At 42.3% G+C, this 22437-nt stretch overlaps 1 protein-coding gene across 1 annotated transcript; it reads right to left on the bottom strand.

The window, feature by feature from the left end:
- Positions 1 to 1788: 1788 nt before the first annotated feature.
- Positions 1789 to 22424, bottom strand: PRR13 (proline rich 13). Its single transcript, XM_033939299.1, has 4 exons — positions 22312 to 22424; positions 20027 to 20080; positions 14989 to 15392; positions 1789 to 3840 (listed from the first exon to the last, which is right to left on the bottom strand). The coding sequence occupies exons 2-4, from the start codon at positions 20046 to 20048 to the stop codon at positions 3787 to 3789; spliced, it is 480 nt and encodes a 159-aa protein (XP_033795190.1). The 5' UTR covers positions 20049 to 20080; positions 22312 to 22424; the 3' UTR covers positions 1789 to 3786.
- Positions 22425 to 22437: the final 13 nt, after the last annotated feature.

Genomic DNA, 22437 nt, shown 5'->3' with positions numbered 1-22437 from the left:
TCTGTTCGTAATCCCCTTCTTTATCATTCCTAGCATTCTGTTTGCCCTTTTTGCCACCGCCGCACATTGTGTAGAGGGCTTCATCGACTTGTATATCAGAACTCCCAAGTCTCGTGCCTGGGAGGTCTCTCCAAGTACCGTCCAGGACATCCTGTACTCATGATTGAGATTTTTGATATCGACATGCATCACTTTACACTTATCCACGTTGAACATCATCTGCCATGTCGATGCCCATTCCTCGAGCCTGATTATGTCACGTTGTAGATCTTTGCAATCCCCCTGCGTCTTCACTACTCTGAATAACTTCGTATCGTCCGCAAATTTAATCACCTCGCTCGTCGTACCTATGTCCAGATCATTTATAAAGATGTTGAAGAGTAAAGGTCCTTCGGCATCCCACTGGCGACGCTTTTCCAGTCCAAGTATTGCCCATTTACTCCCAATCTCTGTTTTCTAAGCCACACAGAACTTCTCCCCAACTCTTCATCTCGTTTGATCCAAACAAGTTGGGGCATCCTGTTTCCAAGAGAACAATTTCCAACTGGCTTGCTGCCTGCATCTTGTTCTGCTAGACTCAGACTGGACTGGCACTGGAGAGCCGTGTCACAGCCCATAAAGTTAGAGCTATGGCAGCTTCTGTTGCTTTCCTTAGATCTACTCCCATTGAGGAAATCTGTAAAGCTGCCACCTGGTCCTCGGTTCATACATTCACTTCTCACTACTGTCTGGAGTCATTCTCCAAAAGGGATGGGCACTTCGGCAATCAGTCTTACAAAATTTATTTTCTTAAGGCCAACACTCCCTCCCATCTCATTCTGTTAGCTTGGAGGTCACCCATACGTGAGAATATGCTGCCTGCTTATCCTGGGATAAAGCACAGTTACTTACCATAACGGGTGTTATCCAGATATTCTCACAACCCACCCATCTCCCCGGGTTGGCTTCTTAGCTGGCTTATCTTAACTGAAGGGACCGTGTGCCTACATCGAGCGGGAAGGCACTCGCACATGTGTGGTGTGGGCAATTGTGAACTTTCTAAACTCTTAAAGTGGCGATGCACTTTTAAAGTGGTCCATACCGGGGCTCCATCAGTGATGTCACCCATACGTGAGACTATCTGCCTGCTGTCCCTGGATAACACCTGTTATGGTAAGTAACTGTGCTTTATTCTCCTGCCCTGGGAACTAGCTTGCAGCTCTCTTTGTGTATTCCATTGCACCAGTGGCTTAAGCTAGCCAGATGTAGATCACAACTGTCTTCTTACCAGTAGACTCAGCACAGTCAAAGCACCCTCACCTCTGATGGATGCAATTCTTTTTTCTGCTTTGCTTTTGAAAGAAAGTTAAATGAATACCTGACAAGTTGTTTCATTGTTCTTCCACAAACTTGGCTACCACATTTCTGTGTCAAGTTTCCCAATCCTCTAAATTTTGGCTTACTTTCTGTCTCCTGTGTTTGACCCCAGCATACTTTACAAAACAGACATGGACATAATACCCCTAGAAGACAGAATGCAGAGTCTGTGCCCTGAGGATGTGAACCCCATGAAAAGCCATGAAATTCAGGCCTACAGTACACCTTCACATCTTGTAACCCTCTTGCTTCATTCACTTCATATGTAATAGAATGGGGTGGATCTGACCAATAGTTTAATCAACACAGCATCAGCAACTAGGGCACAGAGGGGGGTTGGGGGGGAGGATGCTCAAGATCTCTTGGTTCCTTTCACCAAAAAGATGTTCCACTGCCCCAATGTACTGTAAAGAAAGGAGGAGGATGCAGGCGTAAATCTTACAATTAACATACCATTTATTGTATAATCTCCAATTTTAACATCCTAAAGCAAGGGAAATATTTAAAATTCTATTAAAATGGAGCCATTACTGGCTGCAGGCTATTCTCTAGGAGCCATTCATTATGAATTCAAGTTTTTCAAGTTTTTATTAGCGTTTGATGGATCGCTTATTTAATTTACTAAGCGATGTACAACTTTGTAAAAACAGGGTTGTGGGTACAGAGAAAATAACTTCAGACTTACAAAAAAAGACTAACATGAATCTCAAGGGATGGGGGGAAAAGTTACAATTTCTTGTTAGAGTGAAAAAAAACAAAAGGGAAGTAAACGAGAGGGAGGGTAAAAATAATTTTAAAAAACCCTAAGATTTTTGGTTATTGGTCGGAAAATGAAAGGTTGAATGCATCTTTAAAAAGATAAGTTTTTAAAATTTTTTTAAAGGATGAAAGGTCTTTTTCGTCTCTTATGTACTGTGGTAGAGAGTTCCACAGTTGAGGGGCCATGACCGAAAACATATCATGTCTTCTGGTGCCTATAATTTTCAGGGATGGAACAATTAGGAGGTTATGCGAAGTTGAACGAAGAGACCGGGAGGTGTTATAAGGAATAAGCATTCTGGTTATGAATTGAGGTTCATTATAGGTTAAAAATTTAAAAACTAGAAGTAATATTTTAAAAGTAATGCGATGGCTGATAGGAAGCCAATGAGAATCAATCATCAAGGGTGTGACGTGGTCATATTTTTTAGCGTTGTAGATGAGTTTAACCGCTGTATTTTGTATTGTTTGGAGACTTCTTTTTTCTTTTTGCAAAATATTGAGTAAAAGAGAATTGCAATAATCAATTTTGGCTATGACCAGAGAATGAATTAATATGTTGATGGATTTAGGCTCGAGAAATTTAGAGATCGATCGTATCAAACATAATTTGAAAAAGTATGTTTTAACTATATTGCCTATATGGTAGTGAAATGAGTTTATCGTCGACGATGACACCTAAAATTTTTAAGGAAGGTACCAGGTCTAAGGGGATTTCATTGAGGAAAAAGAGGGTACTCAGAGTTGTGTCCTTCTTCCAAGTAAAGAGCATTGATTTGGTTTTTTTAATATTTAAAGCTAATTTATTAGAATTTAGCCAATTTTTTATAGTTTCGAGTTTTTTATTGATTGCCCTAATTTCATCTTTATTTTCAGGATCTATAGGATGAAGGAGCTGGATGTCATCCGCGTATGCAAAAGATGTAAAGCCTATTGATTGACACATATTTAAAAGTGGGGAAAGAAAAATATTGAACAAAAGAGGTGACAGGGTAGAACCTTGGGGAATACCATAGGATGTGGAAAAAACTTTAGAATTTTCATCGTTAAATCTGTTGATGAGCGATTCGAAAGAAATGAGACAAACCAGTTTAGAACTTGGTCGTCAATACCTAGAGATTCCAGTCGTTTAAGTAATAAGTCATGGTCAATTGTGTCAAAGGCCGCAGATAAATCTAATGAATAAAACTCAGCAGGGGCTTCAGCTAGTGTGAAATTTTGTGGGAGCCATGAATGACCTGTCTGGGGCCACACTATGCCATAGATCCTACCCCAGCCTTAGTTCTATTAACACTTATTGTCAGTATTACATCCTCTACAAGTTTCGGTAGAGTACAGAGAGATTTAAATAATATGTTGAAGATCACACAGCAACTGGATGTAGAAGGTGACTGAAACCCTCCTTTAACATGGCAACCCTAGCACAGTGATAGTAGATCAGGTAGAGAAGGCAGGGGGCATGTACATCACAGAAATGCTAATAACTGTGTTTGATCCTCCTTCTCCTTAGCTATTCCTCGATGCCATCAGGACTGGCGGAAGCATTGCTGGAGTGTTGCCATGCAGTCCCAAAGGAAGAAGAGAACATGAGCTTTTGTGGTGAAAGTAGGTTTGGAGGAAGGGGGGGTGGACGTGCCTTGCAGGCTGCAGGATAAGGACCCTTCTCAGGTTTCAATCTGAGTCACTGCTGCTGGAGGAGGAGGAGGAGGAAGAGGAGGAAGAATGCTGTGAGGGAAAAAAAACACACATACACACAAATTAGTGAAGCCTCACTGCCTGCACATAATGCTGCCTCCAAGCGCAAACCACCCATCTGCAAACCTGTCCTCCCCAGAGGACACTGTAGCATCTATGGAGGCAGGATGCCTCTCATATTATACAGAATCTGTTGCCCCGAAGAACATAACTTTACTCAAACCAATTAAAGGGACTGTAGGATAACATACTTTTCATTTCTATTTCTTCTAACTCCATCTCTCCTCTCTTTCAGAAGGTGGCTTGCAAAGCACTAACCTGTGATGCTATAGTGCTACAGCTAATGATTTTCTCAACCTTTATAATTGGCTTCAAGCCATGTAGCCTGAGAAAGACTAAAATCCAGAAACACTTTTCTTATTTGCTTTAATTCAGGTGGGTTTAAAAAATGTAATCCATTATTTGTGTTTATTCTCTGTTCTATTCTAGCATCAGAAGTATCATGTGCCGGGGAGTCCTAGGGCAGGATGGGTAGGGGGAGAAAAGGACAGGGGTGATCCCACTCCAGTGAAATACTTCAAAGCCTTATTTTGGCATTGCTAGTGTTAACCCGAGTCATTTACTCTTTGCCCTCTTTTTTTTCCAGGAGGAGTGTAGATAATCATAAAAATCTCCTGGCTCGGATTCAGAATTCTATAGTGCCACAGTCCAAGAGTGTTCTCATGTTAATAATTAGCTTATATTTATATTTTTATCCAGGGTTCAAATTTATTGGAAGATTAGGTTCTTCTGACCTTTGGTAATCTTTCTATTAATCCACAGAGGAGTTTGTATGTAAAGTAGGTTTTTAATCTGTATATGCAAACCAGGTCTTGCAGAAAGCCACAACACACATTGTTTTGTGCTCCTCCTACTCAGCAGAGGAACACAGAGCCCCCTACAGTTGAGTCCAAAAGCAATCGAACAGCACTGGAACAAAGCTTACACAGAAGGGGGCACAGGAAACTTCCCTGCAAACATAACATTATTCTGCTCTGCAACAGATAAGAGAACAATTAATAAGCAGAAAACATGAAAAACAGGCATGAACAGCAATCTGAACCAGAACGGGAGACATAGAAACAGAAAGCAAATCTGTACGAAATTCCAAATAAGGCCAACAGAAGTAGAGATGTATCAACTGGGATGTTTACTGATTATTAGTAGAAAACATTTGATTCAACATGGCCATATGAACCCATCTGCTGTGTGCAATGAGCATGATTTCGAATGTAGAATGCAGGGCCCATTTGCTGGTTGGAAGATACTTCGGCCTGAAAGGAGAAACATCTGAGGCAGGAGATACAGAAAGAATCAGAATAGACAGAGGGCAGGCCTTACAGACTCCTCTGTGGATTAACAGAAACATTACCAAATTTCACGGTTGCAACAATTTTTTGGTATTTCTGAATTTAAATTTTATAAATGGTTGCAACTGAAGCAGGCTATTCAGAAGGGGTTCCCTGAGTGGCGTAATTTGAAAAATTATTACAGCTTGCAATTCCTCCGTTTTCAGACGGACATCCTAGGACATCAAGCCACTAAGTGGTATAAATTAATATCTGAACTTAGAGACATTTGAAGTATTGAGATTAAGCAGTATATTTCTGCATCTCGATGGCCACGTATTTGGTCTTGGAGGATGAGGTGTACAGCTTCAGCATCTATGAAACAAACTTGGTTTTTTCTGTTGCATCGTTCTTTTTGGACCCCGGTTAGATTGAATAAGTTGGATAATTCAAAGTCTAATAGATGCTGGCACTGTCATCTTGACATAGGAACATTGGATCATTTGCTGTTTTATTGCCCTAAGATACTGGTTTTTTGGAAATCGATTTGGGGACATATTACTAATATTTTAGAATCTGAGATTCTTTTAACTTATGAAGTAATAATCTGTGGTACCATTTTGTATATCAAAGACCCCCTAGATAAATATAAAAGAAGTCTCTTATTAATTATGACAAGTACAGCTATACAATTGATTACACGTAACGTTCTATTCAAAAAACACGCCCTACTTACTAATCTCCTCCCCATTCGCACATGCTCTCTCCTCCGTGAATAACACATTAGTCAACTCCTAGAACCATACCTACCAAAAATATTCAGATTCCTAAATAAGCATCTACCATCTGTATCCAATAAACTTCTTCCTTCAATGTTAGGTAATTTTCTTCTGTAACCCGAATATATTGTTATTCTCCACTGTATCCTGTAATTACTTGAATCTTTGCTATGTAATTCTATCGGAAAAATCCAGATATCTTCTAATTTGTAATTCTCTATCGTATCATGTAATTTACATGAATCATTGTTATATAATTCTCTCGGTAATGTCCAGATCTCTTCTAATTTGTAATCCGCTTAGAACCGCAAGGCACAGGCAGAATAGAAATCACTAATGTAATGTAACTGGAAAAACTGGGATCGTCTCAATTTTACATTCTGGTGGGCAAGTTTATGTCAAATATATAAATATGAAAAAAAGAGAGCTGGTCAGTTAGAGAATTTTAAAAACTTTAATCTAATATGGGGGTCCATTGACATCTTTTGTAGATTTAATATAATTATACATTTGTTGTTAGAAGAATTGCACATTCAGGGAGGGAGGGGGGAGGAAAATATAGGTTATAATCAAATATTATTATGGATAGGGTAAGGTGGTTTATAAGTTTAAAATATGTCTATGTGGATAAATGTGTAATTTTATGTTTAAAATATGTAGTGAATTATGGAATTATGATAGATCTATAGATTCTTGAATGATAAAGAATAATTTGGGTGGGAGGGTTATTGGTCTGTAAGAATATTGTAATATTTTAAGTGATGTCTATAGTATAAATGTTTTATTTATTGTTCTTCAATTATTGAAATTTTAAAATGAATAAAGATTATTAAAAAAAAAAAAGAAACATTACCAAATTTACATCCACTCAGGAGTCTGTAAAGTAGGTGATGTACTAAAACAATGGCAACATCTACGGGACAGAAGAGCCTGCCTGCAAAACAGAGGCCCCAAAAGCGGCATCAGACCGAGCCACCACATCCACTCTGTAGAACCTCCTGAAGGTATGAAGAGAAGACCAAGTTGCCTCTCTACAAATCTTGGCCGGATGAACTGCTTAAGACTCCGCCCATTAGAGGCTCTGGTAGAAACCCGTTTACAAAGTATGTATTCTTCCCAATTAATATTTCCAAATTAATAAAGTGTCTTTGCTTATTTGTAAATGGGTCTCCACCAGAGCCTTTAATTCAGTAGCATAATTAAATGAAATAACTGTTTCTGAAGTTTATAGGGACGGGCGGGGACAGAGGGATTCCTTCCCCATGTGCCACCATCTTTCCCTATCACTCACACACTCATACCGAACAATTCTCCCTTTCTATTTCCTCCCTCCTATGTCCCAAGTTAGTGCCCCCTTCCTCCCTCTCTTCTGGGTCCCATGTTCATGCCCGTTCCCTTCCATCTATGACGAGTTCGTGCCCCTTCCCCCTCCCTGCACTTAAGTAACTTCCCGTCTATAGAAGCCGCTGCTGCTTCTGGGGATCCAGACTTCCTGCTTGCCCCCTGCCACGGATCCCTCCCTGCCTGTCTTCCCCCCACCCGAAGCCGACCCAGTTCTTGTTCGAGCCACACTCGCTCCTTCTGTCTGCAGTGGGGAAGGCGCAAGCAGTGATTCACATGCTGCACAAGGCTGACTCACAAGCCTTCCCTCTGACATCAGAGAGAAGGTTTCAGGGTCAGCTACTTACATGCAGCATGTGAATCGCTGCGTGCACCATCCATGCAAGCAGTGCTGCTGAAGACCGAAGGAGCGAGTACGGCTCAAAGAAGGTGGTAACTGTGTTGGCTTCAAGGGCAGGTGGGGGGGGGGCAGGCAGAGATCACCGGAAGCGGCTTCAGTGGTGGGGGTGGGAATTGGCGACCAGGCCATGTACCCCCAACAAGAGGCCTGCGTACCCCCAAGGGTACACATACCGCATGTTGAGAAACACTGGGGTATACTGTTAGGCCTACTTTTATTAACTTTCAAGCTACCAGAAACTACATTTATCTGGTATCTATATATCCCCATGAGTGCCAGTTAACTGAGAGTCTACTTATATTATCAGTTTGCCAACTAATGCAATCTGGGTCCACAGGAACCTAGGCACTAGTCTGGAAGTTTGCGGTGCATCTGCACTGCACAAGCCGGGTTCAATCTTGTTCAACATCTTCATAAGGGACTTGGCTGAAGGGCTTCAGGGTAAATTAACGTTATTCGCCGATGATGCCAAATTATGCAATATAGTGGACAAGAACACAACAGGACCTGACAACAAATCCAAGACCGATAGTATGGCACACGACCTCCTCCTACTGGAGAATTGGTCCAGGACCTGGCAACTAAACTTCAATGCCAAAAAATGCAAGGTCATGCACCTAGGCAACAGAAATCCATGTAAGACTTACACTCTTAATGGTGAGATCCTAGAGAGAACTGTAGCGGAACGAGACTTAGGGGTAATCATCAGTGAGGACATGAAGACTGCAACTCAGGTGGAGAAAGCTTCATCTAAAGCCAGACAAATCATGGGTTGCATACGAAGGAGTTTCGTCAGCCGTAAGCCCGAAGTCATAATGCCATTATATAGGTCCATGGTGAGACCCCATCTGGAATACTGTGTACAATTCTGGAGACCACATTACCGCAAAGATGTGCTAAGACTAGAGTCGGTCCAGCGAATGGCCACACGGATGGTCACGGGGCTCAGGGATCTCCCGTATGAGGAACGGCTGAATAAACTGCAGCTCTACTCCCTTGAGGAACGCAGAGAGAGGGGGGACATGATCGAGACATTCAAGTACCTCACGCGCCGTATCGAGGTGGGGGAGGATATCTTCTTCTTCAAGGAACCCACGTCAACACGAGGGCATCCATGGAAAATCAGGGGAGGGACATTACATGGCGACACCAGGAAATACTTCTTCACCGAGAGGGTGGTGGATCGATGGAATGGTCTTCCGATGCAGGTGATTGAGGCCAGCAGTGTGCCTGATTTTAAGACTAAATGGGATCGAAAGGTGGGATCTCTTCGCAAAGAGAGGTAGGGGAGGGTCATTGATGTGGGCAGACTTGATGGGCCTTGGCCCTTATCTGCCGTCACCTTCTATGTTTCTATGTTTCTATGAGATATACTCTCCACATGAGCTGGACAAATTCCAGGGAAAAGTCATGTACCAGGACTAAGGCCAACTCCCGGCTGACCCCAGATATGTCTTGCAAGGGATCCCCAGACTCAGTGAGCTTGCATTTCACGCTGTTACCAAAAACTGGTACTAGGCAGGATTTTTTTGCCCAATTCCTGGACCCACATCGGTTCCCCAGCCCTAGAAGATTTAGAGGGGGTGAGGTCCGAAGCTCCTGCCTCCCCCTACGCGTGCCGTGGCATGCAGTAAATGGATGCTCCTCTGCGGGCAGTTTTGCGTAATCCACACATGAATTCATCTGATCAGAGGCTGAGGACTTCATCATTAATGATTTTTTGTTAAATTTTACTATTTTGGTCTCCTCGCCTTGTGTTCCAAGGTTAATGCCTCTGGAAAACGATGACCACAAATGCTCGCAGTCTAAGTAACAAAGTTCATGATCTGCATGCCCTGATGTTAGAGGCAGATCTAGATATTGTCGCTATCACAGAGACATGGTTCAGTGAATCACATGGATGGGATGCAAACATACCGGGATATAATCTTTTTAGGAAGGACAGAGATGGTCAAAAAGGTGGAGGAGTAGCTCTCTATGTAAAGATCAATATCCAAGCGACCGAAATGCAAGGGACCTGAGAGGAAGAAGCTATATGGATCGCTCTGAAAAGAGAAGATGGAACTTCTATCTACGTGGGTGTAGTCTACAGACCGACTCAATCGTAGCAAATTGATAAGGATCTGATTGTGGATATCCAAAAGTTTGGAAGGAAAGAGGAGGTTCTGCTGTTGGGAGATTTCAACCTGGAATGTTCCATCTGTGGAATCGGAAAGAAGTAGGGAGATTGTGGATGCCTTTCAAGAGGCTCTGCTCAGACAAATGGTGACGGAACCCACAAGGGAAAAAGCGATATTGGATCTGGTCTTCACAAATGGAGAGAGTATCTCTAATGTTCGAGTGGGTGCTCACCTGGGAAGTAGCGATCAAATGGTTTGGTTTGATATAACGGCTAAAGTGGAGAGCAGCCGCATGATACTTAAAGTCCTAGATTTCAAATGTACGGACTTTAATGCAATGGGAGAGTACTTAAAGAAAGAGCTGTTAGGATGGGAGGACATAAGAGAAGTGGAAAGAAAGTGGTGTAAGCTGAAAGGAGCGATAAAAATGGCTACGGACCTTTATGTGAAGAAAATCAATAAAAACAAGAGAAAAAGGCAAAAGAATTGGTGTTCGTGAAATTTAAAAAAAACCCAAGAAGAGGAGTGCAGAAAGGACTACAGGGTGAAACTGAAAGAAGCCAAGAGAGAGATACGTCTGGCAAAAGCACAGGCGGAAGAACAAATGGCTAAAAATGTAAAAAAGGGAGACAAAAATTTTTTCAGATATATTAGTGAAAGGAGGAAGATGAAAAATGGAATTGCTAAACTAAAAGATGCTGGGAACCGATATGTGGAGAGTGATGAGGAAAAAGCAAATGTGCTAAACAAATACTTTTGTTCTGTGTTCACAGAAGAAAGTCCAGGAGAAGGACCGATATTGGCTGGCAAAGTTACACGAGAAAATAGAGTAGATTCTGCGCCGTTCACGGAGGAGAGTGTTTATGAGCAACTTGAAAAACTGAAGGTGGACAAAGTGATGGGACCAGATGAGATCCATCCCAGGATACTAAGGGAGCTCAGAGAAGTTCTGGCGAGTCCTATTAAAGGCTTGTTCAACAAATCTCTGAAGACAGGAGTGATTCCTGGGGATTGGAGGAGAGCGGATGTGGTCCCTATTCATAAAAGTGGTTACAGGGATGAAGCAGGAAACTACAGGCCGGTGAGCCTCACTTCAGTTGTTGGAAAAATAATGGAAGTGTTGCTGAAAGAAAGGATAGTGTACTTCCTTGAATCTAATGGGTTACAGGATCCGAGACAACATGGCTTTACAAAAGGTAAATCGTGCCAAACGAACCTGACTGAATTTTTTGATTGGGTGACCAGAGAGCTGGATCAAGGACATATGCTAGATGTAATTTACTTAGATTTCAGCAAAGCCTTTGATACAGTTCCTCGTAGGAGGCTTTTGAACAAACTTGAATGGCTGAAGATAGGACCCAAAGTGGTGAACTGGGTTAGCAACTGGCTGTCGGACAGACGCCAGAGGGTGGTGGTTAATGGAAGTCGCTCAGAGGAAGGAAAGGTGAGAAGTGGAGTCCCTCAGGGTTCGGTGCTGGGGCCGATCCTATTCAATATGTTTGTGAGTGACATTGCTGAAGGTTTAGAAGGAAAAGTGTGCCTTTTTGCAGATGATATCAAGATTTGTAACAAGAGTAGACACCAAAGAGGGAATGGAAAATATTAAAAATGATCTGCAAACGCTAGAGGAATGGTCTAATGCCTGGCAACTAAAATTCAATGCAAAGAAATGCAGAGTAATACATTTGGGGATTAATAAATCAGAAGGAACCAAATATGCTGGGAGGAGAGAAGCTGATATGCACGGATGGGGAGAGGGACCTTGGGGTGATAGTGTCCGAAGATCTAAAGGCAAAAAAACTGTAGCTTTTGCCAGAAGGATGCTGGGCTGTATAAAGAGGGGCATAGCCAGTAGAAGGAAGAAGGTGTTGATGCCCCTGTACAGGTCATTGGTAAGGCCCCACTTGGAGTATTGTGTTCAGTTTTGGAGACCGCATCTGGTGAAGGACGTAAGAAGACTTGAAGCGGTCCAGAGGAGGGTGACGAAAATGATAGGAGGCTTGCGCCAGAAGACATATGAGGAGAGACTGGAAGCCCTGAATATGTATACCATAGAGGAGAGGAGAGGAGAGACAGGGGAGATATGATTCAGACATTCAAATACTTGAAGGGTATTAACGTAGAACAAAATATTTTCCACCGAAAGGAAAATGGTAAAACCAGAGGACATAATTTGAGGTTGAAGGGTGGTAGATTCAAAGGCAATGTTAGGAAATTCTACTTTACGGAGAGGGTGGTCGCCTGGAATGCGCTCCCGAGAGAGGTGGTGGAAAGTAAAACGATGACTGAGTTCAAAGAAGTGTGGGATGAACACAGAGGATCTAGAATCAGAAAATAATATTAAAAATTGAACTAAGGCCAGTACTGGGCAGACTTGCATGGTCTGTGTCTGTATATGGCCGTTTGGTGGAGGATGGGCTGGTGAGGGCTTCAATGGCTGGGAGGGTGTAGAAGGGTGGAGTAGGTTTTAACGGAGATTTCGGCAGTTGGAACCCAAGCACAGTACCGGGTAGAGCTTTGGATTCTTGCCCAGAAATAGCTAAGAAGAAAAAATTAAAAAAATTTAAATTGAATCAGGTTGGGCAGACTGGATGGACCATTCGGGTCTTTATCTGCCGTCATCTACTATGTTACTATGAGGGATATGAGGCAGAATAAAAAAGCTGAAAAAAAGATTGATAAAATCCAAGATGGCCACTGCCAGAAAAATCGCCCCAATTTGTGGAGGATTTTTTGTATGTTTAGTTTATTATGTTTTTGTTTTTAAATGATGTATATAAATTATGTAAATTGTTTAGTTTTAAACGATATAGAAATTTTTTAAATAAATAAATATTTAAAAAAATCAAAAAATGCTGTAACAGTAGTTTTGGAGGTAAGAGACCTGAACCTTACCCCCACAAACTGCCAAAAATGACATTTTTAGACACTCCCCTCCCCCAATTTTCCCATAGGAAATACTGGGACTGTACTTACAGTCTCAGCAGCGCGCCACATCTGGGGACCCCTTGCAGTCTAGTCTGGGATTTGCCTGTAGTCGGCCTCAACCCCAGTATGTAGCTTTCCCCTGGAATTTGTCCAGCTCATATGGAGAGCATGTCTCATGAACCCCGGCTCATGCAGTGCAGCTGGTGGGCACACCACAAGCTTCCAGGCCCTGCCTGTCAGTTCTGTCTCTGCAGCTGAAGTGAAGGGAAAGGAATTTCTCTCTCAAATTTTTTCCAAACAGTCCAATCTTCAGGATCTTTGGGTTGCCAGTTGGACCGACCCTAACCGTAACCTCCACCACCTTGGAACCTCGACACATGATTGGGGGCAGGAAAATATACAACCTGTGCCCCGATTTCCCAAGGGCTCTTACTCAGCGTGCACGCAGCCTGCGCTTAAGTCTCTGACAAGGTCGGAAGAACTGGGGAACAGACTCTGAGTTCTGATGGTGGCACATAGTAGGCCGCCTCCACAGGTCCACCCAAAGCTTGCCCTGTGAAGCTGCAATTTGGCTCCATGGGAACTGCTTCCTTTCCTATACAAAGAACCCCTGAATAAGGGGTCTCAAAGCACCAAAAAGAACAAACTTATGTAAAAATAAATAAATAAGCAGAGCAGAAACACTTCTGCACAGATCGCTTGCAGAAAAAAAAAAAAAACTGTTGGAGGCTCTGTGTTCCTCTGCTAAGTAGGAGGAGCAGAAAACAATGTGTGTGTCTATCTGCAAGACCCAATTCGCAGGTACAGATTGAACACCTACTTTACAGACTTCGGTGTGGATGTAATAATACAGATTTAAAGCAATTCCTGGAGGTATCTGGGCAAGTATGTATGCAGACATTCCTTTCTATTAAGTTTCCACCAATTTATCTTTTCTTGAAACCTACTGAAATTCAGAACCCACTTCAACTGTAGCATCTTTACCCCCATGCCATCACATTTGCTTACCTTACAGTAACCCCCAGTACTTATATCTTTAAACTCCTGCATTCTACACTGATCTATGATACTCATGCAATCACTCCAATGTGACCTTTGAAACCCCTGCCTGTTGATCTCTAAATCCTATACTTGTCTCCCTTTAAATACTAAATCCCATGCTGGTGTCTCTTGCAAAGTGCACTACATATGCACCTTTTTGTAGCCCATACAACTTATGTATTCATTTGGATTTAACAACTGTCTTTATAAAGAGATTCACTAAATGCATTCATACTTTTGTGATTTGAGTACTCATATAAAATCTCAGCCATAGATACTACAAATAGTACCTTACCATATTTTTGGCCTTAAAAAAAACAGAGGACACATAACCCCGTCCACATCCATCCTGACTCTGCCCTCACCCCACCCCTGGTTCAGTTCCCCAGAAGCTAGTTTGGCAGGGTTGGCTTACAAGGATTCCAGTGGCTTTCTTCCTCTTACCTCCTTGGCGCTGCAATTCTATTTCTTCAGGCCGCTAGCAACTAGTGACGTGAGCCTGCTGTCTTCATCCTGCCCCGGAAGCCGCCTTTCTGCAGCAACTTCCTATCCCGTGAAGGCGGGACCTGCAGACAGGCAGCTTCCGGGGTAGGCCGACAGCAGCAGGCTCACATCGCTGAGCTGCCAGTGGCTTGAAGAAAACAGAATTGCAGCCGAGAGGTGAGAGCCACCGGATTCCTTGCCAAACCCAGACAGATTCCACAATTTAAAAAACCCGTCCAGATGCCTGCCTGGTCAGTTCTCTTAAAAAAAAAAAAAAAAAAAAAAAAGGACATGTCCGAGTTTTACACTCCTCATTTTTTGCACACCCCCTCCCAGAGGTAAGGAAGGGAGCAGTATGCCCACGGCGATGGCACCTCTCCTCTTCTCTGCTCCCCAGCTTTTCACTAGCGTGAGCAGCAGCTCCAGCCTGCTGCTCAAGCCAGCCTCAGCTCTCCCTCCGACGTCACATCCTGGTTGTGGGACCAGGAAGTGATGTCAGAGGGAAAGTCAAGGCCAGCATGAGAAGCAAGTTGGAAATGCTGCTCACACTGGGTAAGTTAAAGAGGTGTAGGGGAAGGGAAGGGGCAGATGTGGTGGTGAGAGGGGTGGGAAAGAGGGTGGGGTTGCCTCAGGCACCTCCCACCCTCGCTATGCCACTGACCCTATGATCACATTCACCTCTTTGTGACCCCTACACCTCATGCGCATTCACCCAACCCTTGCATTTCACATACACATGACCTCTGCTCCACACTGACCTTTCCATGCTTGTGATGTTTATGCAGCTTATGAGGCTTATGCGCTTTGTGAGCCTTTTTCATCTTCTTGTTCATCTTGTGTCCTGCAATTACTGCCCCTGGCATGAGGGGGTTCACTCCAATGCATCCTGGAATAGGGTGCCCTGGCATGCCTGGGGGGTGGGGGCCTATAGGGGGCACTGGGAAGCCAGGCTGCTGATGCCCAGAGAAGGGAGGTTGAATGGCATTCCCTGGAGGATAAATGGGCTGCCCTGGCATGCCAGCTGGTGGTACAGGGTAAGGACCCATAGGCATAGTGCCTGGGGGGAAGCCAGGATTAGCTGTGGGAGGGTAAGCAGGGTTACTGTCTGGTGGGAAAGCAGGATTAGAGGGAAAAGCTCCTCCAGGGCAAGAACCTGGAGGTCCTGTAAAAGAAAATAAGAAGAGAAAACAGTCAGTAAAGACACACTGACAATTCATTGATTATACAGGACAATTTGCATAGTGATAGCCAATTTTATCTGGTCAAACACACAGACACACGATTTATTCTTTCAATTTTTATGTTGCCCATCCTATCCACAATGTAAAAACCCATCATATTATACAAGATCATAATGCAATAATGCATCAATAGGTGTAAAAATCTTCCACTCTTGCACAATTTTTCACTGAAAATGCATTAAAATAGAAATTTGTTTCACTAGTCTACCCAATATACAGTAATAGTTTTTTTTCATGCTTAAAGTGTAGAGTACGGAAGAAACCAAGAAGTCTTGATTGAATAAGTTATAAGTACATAAACATTGTTGTATAGGGACAGACCAAAGGTCCATCAAGTTCAGCATCTTGTTTCCAACAGTGGACAATTCAGGTCATACATAACTGGCAGGATCCCAAAAGAGCAATACATTCTATGCTGCTTATCCCAGGTATAAGAAGTGGATTTTCCACCAAGTCCATCTTTTCAAAATTCTTTTAAACATGAAGAAATAAATCAAAAATCCCCAAATGGGAAGGCACTATGAAGTTCATGAAGAAGCACTGAGATGCGTCCTTTTTGCTCCATGGAAAAACAAAGACTGATCAACCCTTGCATGTGCAGTGCGGCACTGCTAGAAACTTCTAACTATAACTTACTAACGGGCGCCATCAAATAACGTAATCCAGATATGAGAATAGGAAGGCCTGCTTGTCCTCTGAGAAGGCACAGTATCATGTCACAGTCAAGCCAACCCAAGAACAAATATTAGTTTACTAGTTGAACATAGGCCTACTGCCTAGGACTATTAGTCAAAATATTGCAGACATCTACAGACTTTACAGACTAGAAAGTTACAAGCATTACAAACTGAAAACTAAGAACACATCTCTTAGCCTATGTCAGGGGTAGGCAATTCTGGTCCTCGAGAGCCGGAGCCAGGTCAGGTTTTTAGGATATCCACAATAAATATGCATGAGATAGATTTGCATCTCAAGGAGGTAGTGCATGCAAATCCATCTCATACATATTCATTGTGGATATCCTGAAAACCTGACCTGGCTCCGGCTCTTGAGGACCGGAATTGCCTACCCCTGGCCTATGTCAATGCTGGAGGATATAAATGTTGGATTGTGTCCTTAGCGGCATCTAGAATTCATGCAGTCCACCCCTCAGCTGCAGTACTGATATAGGCCTACATACTAGAAAATGATAATATGTTTGCATTCCTTCATTAACCCACTTTCCTCTCATACTTGAGCTTGCATTGTCTGCAGAGTCACACGCACTCCAGATTGCTTCTATACAGTGGTTCCCAAACCTGTCCTGGAGGACCTCCAGGCCGGTCGGGTTTTCAGGTTAGCCCTAATGAATTTGCATGGAGCAGATTTGCATGCCTGGCACCTCCATTATATGCACCTCTCTCATGCATATTCATTAGGACTATCCTGAAAACCCGACTGGCCTGGTGGTCCTCCAGGACAGGTTTGGGAACCACTGCTTCTATATATGTAGTCTTAAACTACGCTACCCCCATTCACTGCAGTCACGTTTCCTTGTAATCTTTCCTCCAGGGATCCTCCCTCTGTTTACATAACAAATATGTGATAGCTCAGATGGGGTTATCTATTATCACAATAATCACATAGATTTCTCATACCTTTCAATGCAAACTAGACTTAACATCTGGAGTCAAGGATGCAATTTCATTATAACAGTATCAGAAACTGCACTACTTCAAGTCTTAGGGACTGATGCACAACACTCCGATGCCACGGTAAAAATTATTGTGGCAGGAACAATTTTTCCCCAAAGGATGATGCTCAGCACGAATAGCATGCAAATGATAAGCATGCTATTCATTCGGAGCAGCACCAGTAAAAAGGGGAGGAACTGTGCCTGGTGCTTGCTTAGAAGAGAAATTGCTAGCACAGCTCCTCCTCCTAAAAAACAAACAAAAAAACCCCAATGCTGTTCTCCTTCCCTCCCAGCTGATTCCTGGCTTCCCCTGCCAGCTCTGGAGCCATGATCAGCTGATCGGGGCTTCCCCTGCTGGTCTTACTTGCAAAGAAACCTTTTGTGCATTGGTGCTTTAGACCTTTAACAAGGCGAACACCATTCCCAAGTATTCCACCACCTTGCTAACCATGGGAACACCATTTCCACATACTCCCCCTCAAAATGACCACTGTAATAGATAATTGTGAAGTAATATTTGAAACTGAATTTGAATAAATAGGCCCCTACGTTAAAAAGCTAAGTCTGTATCTTCAAAATATATAATCTAGGACCCATCCTTTGTTGTGGTTCATTCAACCTATGACCCATTTTTTGTTCTGCTTTGCCCACTCACCTGGCAGACTTGCTCAAGCTTCAACAAAATGTCAAAATAAATAAAATTGGCTGGAGGATCCCCTTTGGTCTATCTCAAGTCTTGCCACCAATTTTCTATTAGATTCAGGTTCAGGTTTTATACTGGCCATTCACAAACATTCATTTTCTTCTTGCTGAAACACTCCACTTTGCTTTACTGTATTGATAAGACTGCAGGTCCATCTAACTCAACATGCTGTATGTAGCATTAGCCAGCACTGGGTGCTTAGAAGTACACAAAGAAGTACTGGTCAAAACCAACACGGCAAGCAACAACTTGAACATTTGATGTTTTCTTGAAACGCTGAAGATACATCATCAAGACAGCTATGTGCACCCCACGTCAACCTCCAGCATGATAACACAGATCTGCTTGACACACTCTGTAATGGACTGTGGGATCCCAGCAATTGTGATGGCTCTCTCTGTAGAGTTGAGAAGCATATCTCCTGCCACCTAGACCTGAGCTCCTGTGCACTCTCTCGTTTCTTTGATCTTGCAACCTCCTTTCCCATATCAAGGATCCACGCTGGCTGGCAGGGACAACAAGCTTTATGCACAGGATCACTGTTCTGCTGGAAGATAAAATCTTCTCCTGAATCTCAGATCTGTGTCAGTCTGAAATTGATTCTCCTCCAGGATCAGACAATTTGTTCCACCAGCCATATTCCCCCTCAACCTTCATAAGCTTCTCTGCCATTGCTGCTGCAAAGTATTCCCACAACATAATACTGTCTGAATTCAAGAGGGCCTGGGATAGTAGGCACGTGGGATCTCTCGGAGAGAGAAAGAGATAATGGTTACTGCGGATGGGCAGACTAGATGGGCCATTTGGCCTTTATCTGCCGTCATGTTTCTATGTTTCTATCGTAGATTTTAAATTTTGATATTTATGTTATTTTCCCATAGAAACTTTACCTGCAGAAAAAGCAGGTTCAGAAGTCTGTAGGTACTTCATACCCATGGCAGTTTTCAGAAGTACATATGTGTTTTCTCTTTGAAAACTAGGTAGAAAGTCTGTGGATACTTTGCACTCATCAATCAGTTTGAAAGTTACCCCATAAAGCCCCATGCACGTATATAGAGGGATGCTAAAAAATGCAAGAGTTCTTTGAGATGGTAAAAATGTTGCATGAGGGAGTACACCGGTGGCTATCATTCATATAAACTTTAATATCATCTGCCTAAATATTGTTCCACACAGAGGAAAGTAACCAGTCCAAGAGTAAGGAGGGAAGTTATCAACGTGGGCTAATGTTAAGACGTGTTAAGTCTAATGTTAATCTAAGTTATTTGTAACTAGGTCTCATTGGATAAAATGGGATCTGTGATAAAAACAGCATGACTCAGTGGTAAAATAAATCATCTTAAGAGAGGCCCATGTTGATAAATACACTCCTAAGATGTTAGCTGGTTAAGGAACTGTTTTTGTTCACTACACTCTGACTGCTGCTAGTACTCAAAACAGTTTGCTCTACTTACCAGCTAGAAGGCCTCTGTGTAAGGTAAAATAGGTAGAGGAATGGGGTGGGCTACTGGGGCCATGGCCCCTCCAATATTTTCAAAACACAGCATCAGCAAATAGCCTAGCAGCAGGGTTGAAGATTGGATGGGTCAAACCAACCAGAAAGGTGTTCTGTTCAACTGCTCCCAATATAGGACATAATTTTCCAACCCAAAATAATCCCAAGGACAAGATGAACCTTTAAGAGAGGTTACGAGAAAATACTTTGTTGCTGAAACAAGCAGTGCCTGGAATTTCATGCCAGCAAGAGTAGCACCAAATCAGAACAATGGCAGAAACTGAGTAGGCAAGGGACAAGCCTGAAGAAAGTAGGAAACATTAGGAAAGAGAGGATCAAAGACAGTGAACAGATCTGCAATGAAACAGTGACCATCTGATCAGAACAGGTGGGGTCCAGGTGCTTTTATCTGTTAATGACTATCATCACTTACTTATTAAAAACTTATTAGGGTTTATTCCCATGCTTCCTCTACATTCAGGCCTCTCCTGGAGCCTTCCTTTGGACTTATCAAGTGGTCATCCTGTTCCCCATTTGTAACCCCCCTCACTACTTTCATATAGTCCAGATTTTCCAGTGACTGTCCCTGACCAAGAGCCTCTGAAACTTTTTAAAAGCGTAAACAATCTATTAGGTAATATAATTACAAAAGAACAGAACGCACTGTAGACCATCCACATACCAACTGTGTTGGGGTTCCACATTCTTCAGCTGGTGAAGTGGATAGTTTGTTCACCTAAAAATAAACACAGGAAAAATTAATCAGACCCAAATGATCACTGTGCTGTCTGTAAAGAATTCGATGTAATGGCCTAAGATTGCTTTTCTGCCTTGGCTCTAGAACTAGGCAAGAGTACTTTCTATAACTCCCTGCAACTTCTCTAGCACTCTACATAATGATTTTAAAAAGTCCTGTTCATTTTCAACTTGTGCAACAGAAAGCCATCTTTGAAAAGAAAATCATAAACTAAATCCCATCTAGTAACAGGAATATATACAATAAGAAAGACAAGAATACTACAATTTATACAATTAGTCCATTATTTCGAGGACCCATGAGCCAAGCTACTGCAAAATATTTATGAGGAAATACTACAAAAGGAATAGGAGATAACTTTCCAAAAAACTTCCTATAATAAATCTGTAAGTCTAGATTCCTACTGGAATATTGAATGAGTTCAAGGGATAATGTGGGCTTAGTCTGTCTAATACCCTGGTATTCATTCCCAATATTCAAGCGTTGACTGCAGCTACTCTTTTTGTCACTGTAGGCAATTGCCTAGTCTATCTAATACCCTGGTATTCATTCCCAATATTCAAGTGCCACCAACAGGTCAGGATATTCCTAATTATGCAAGAAAGAGATATGCATATAAATAAGTTACTACTATTTATTTATTAAATTTTCTATACTGTTCTCCCAAGGAAGCTTCAAACAGTTTACATTATATCCTATGGACGCGTTAGCATTTAGCGCATGTTAATCATTAGTGTGCGCTAAATCAGTTAGCGCACCTTAGTAAAAGGACCCCTAAGTAGACCTTGAGAACTAGAAGTAAAGACTACTAGCCTAATGATTAAGCTGTCCCTGGTTAGAATAACTAAAATGAAGAATTCAAGACTGCCAAAGCAAATAGATGTGTTCTAGAACAGCACAGAATACGGGCTCCGAAATACAAAAGGAAAATACAAAGAACAGGTGAGGTGGGGATACAAAAGGCCTGAGGTTCAAGTAGTTTTCAACCCCAATATCATATGGCACAAGGAAGAAAATGTACATTCATGTTCAAGAAATGTTCCACTTTCTATACAAGCATCTTAAGGAGAACACTGCTGGACCTTTTTATCCCAAAGCAGCAACAGAACTTCAAAACATTGGTGTTGTATGCTAGGCTCAGTGATATTTCCCTGTTTTTTTGCTTGTTATCTTCTAACAATTGCCAGGGGATGCGGTAAGACAAGTTATCATAGCTTGAGTTTTTAAAAAAAAAGTTTGGATAAGTTCCTGGAGGTAGAGACGGGAGAGCAAGAATCTTGCTACTTCTTGGGATTCTGCTAGGTACTTATGAGCTGGTTTGGGCACAGAGTGTGCCATAGTGGTTAGAGCTATGGCCTCAGCACCCTGAGGTTGTGGGTTCAAACCCCACACTGCTTCTTGTGACCCAAGGTACATTAGACAGACTGTGAGGCCCCTTGAGTACCTGATTTGTAACCTGTTCTGAACTCCTTTGGGAGGATGGGCTAAAAAAATTGAATGAATAAATACAGCTGTCTAAATGGACCTTGGGTATGACATCTTAAGTTCTAATGACAAACTGGTAGGCTGTTTTAATTATGATTTTTCTCTTTCTGATCGATTTTTTAATTAAATAATGTTTGAAATTAATGATTTGCTTTTGTATTTTATATGTTTTGCATTAATGGATATTTTTTGTCCGAGTTAAATCCTTAGCTCTTCACATTTATTATGTTTATTATGTCTGAGTTATCCTCTATCTTCACCTTCTTGTTCTTTTGCTCTGTCTTCCGTCATTTGTCTCTCTCCCCCCCCCCCCCCTTCTCAGCTTTGCTACTCCTTCTCTTTTTCAATCAACACAAATTGCACTTCCTGGTTCCAAAAACCACACGTCCAACTATGTCCAATACAGCAAGGATCTCCTACGCACAATTCTTAGGACACTCCAGACCTTCAAACAGCCTTTTATTCTCGCTATTTAGTTTACAAGTTACATAAGTTCATAAAACGGAGATAACTCTAGAAATGAGCGCCACAAAACAGCCACTTAAAAAAAAAACCCGTAAATATATTTGACTAAAAACTGCTCGCCTGTTGCCATATCGGGATATTGTACCCTTATATCGGAATAATATCGCGATAAAATGGAGCCATAAAAGGTGAGGGTGGGATCTCACTGGCGAGAAAGACAACTAAGTGCTGCCCTGCGATATGTCAAAAGAGAATCTCACCTTGTGCTAGTTTAATCTCCTGATTGAACAGGACTTCGCCTGCGTTTTTCGGACTACTCCTAGCGCTGCTGCTGCTGCAGAAAGTCTTTTACTTCCTGGAAGCCCGTCGCCCCGCCCCCTGCGCTC

Source organism: Geotrypetes seraphini, chromosome 3, assembly GCF_902459505.1.
Source record: "Geotrypetes seraphini chromosome 3, aGeoSer1.1, whole genome shotgun sequence".
Lineage (NCBI taxonomy): Eukaryota > Metazoa > Chordata > Amphibia > Gymnophiona > Dermophiidae > Geotrypetes > Geotrypetes seraphini.
Note: the sequence above shows the minus strand (reverse complement) of the source record. Positions and strands in the feature narration are given on the sequence as shown.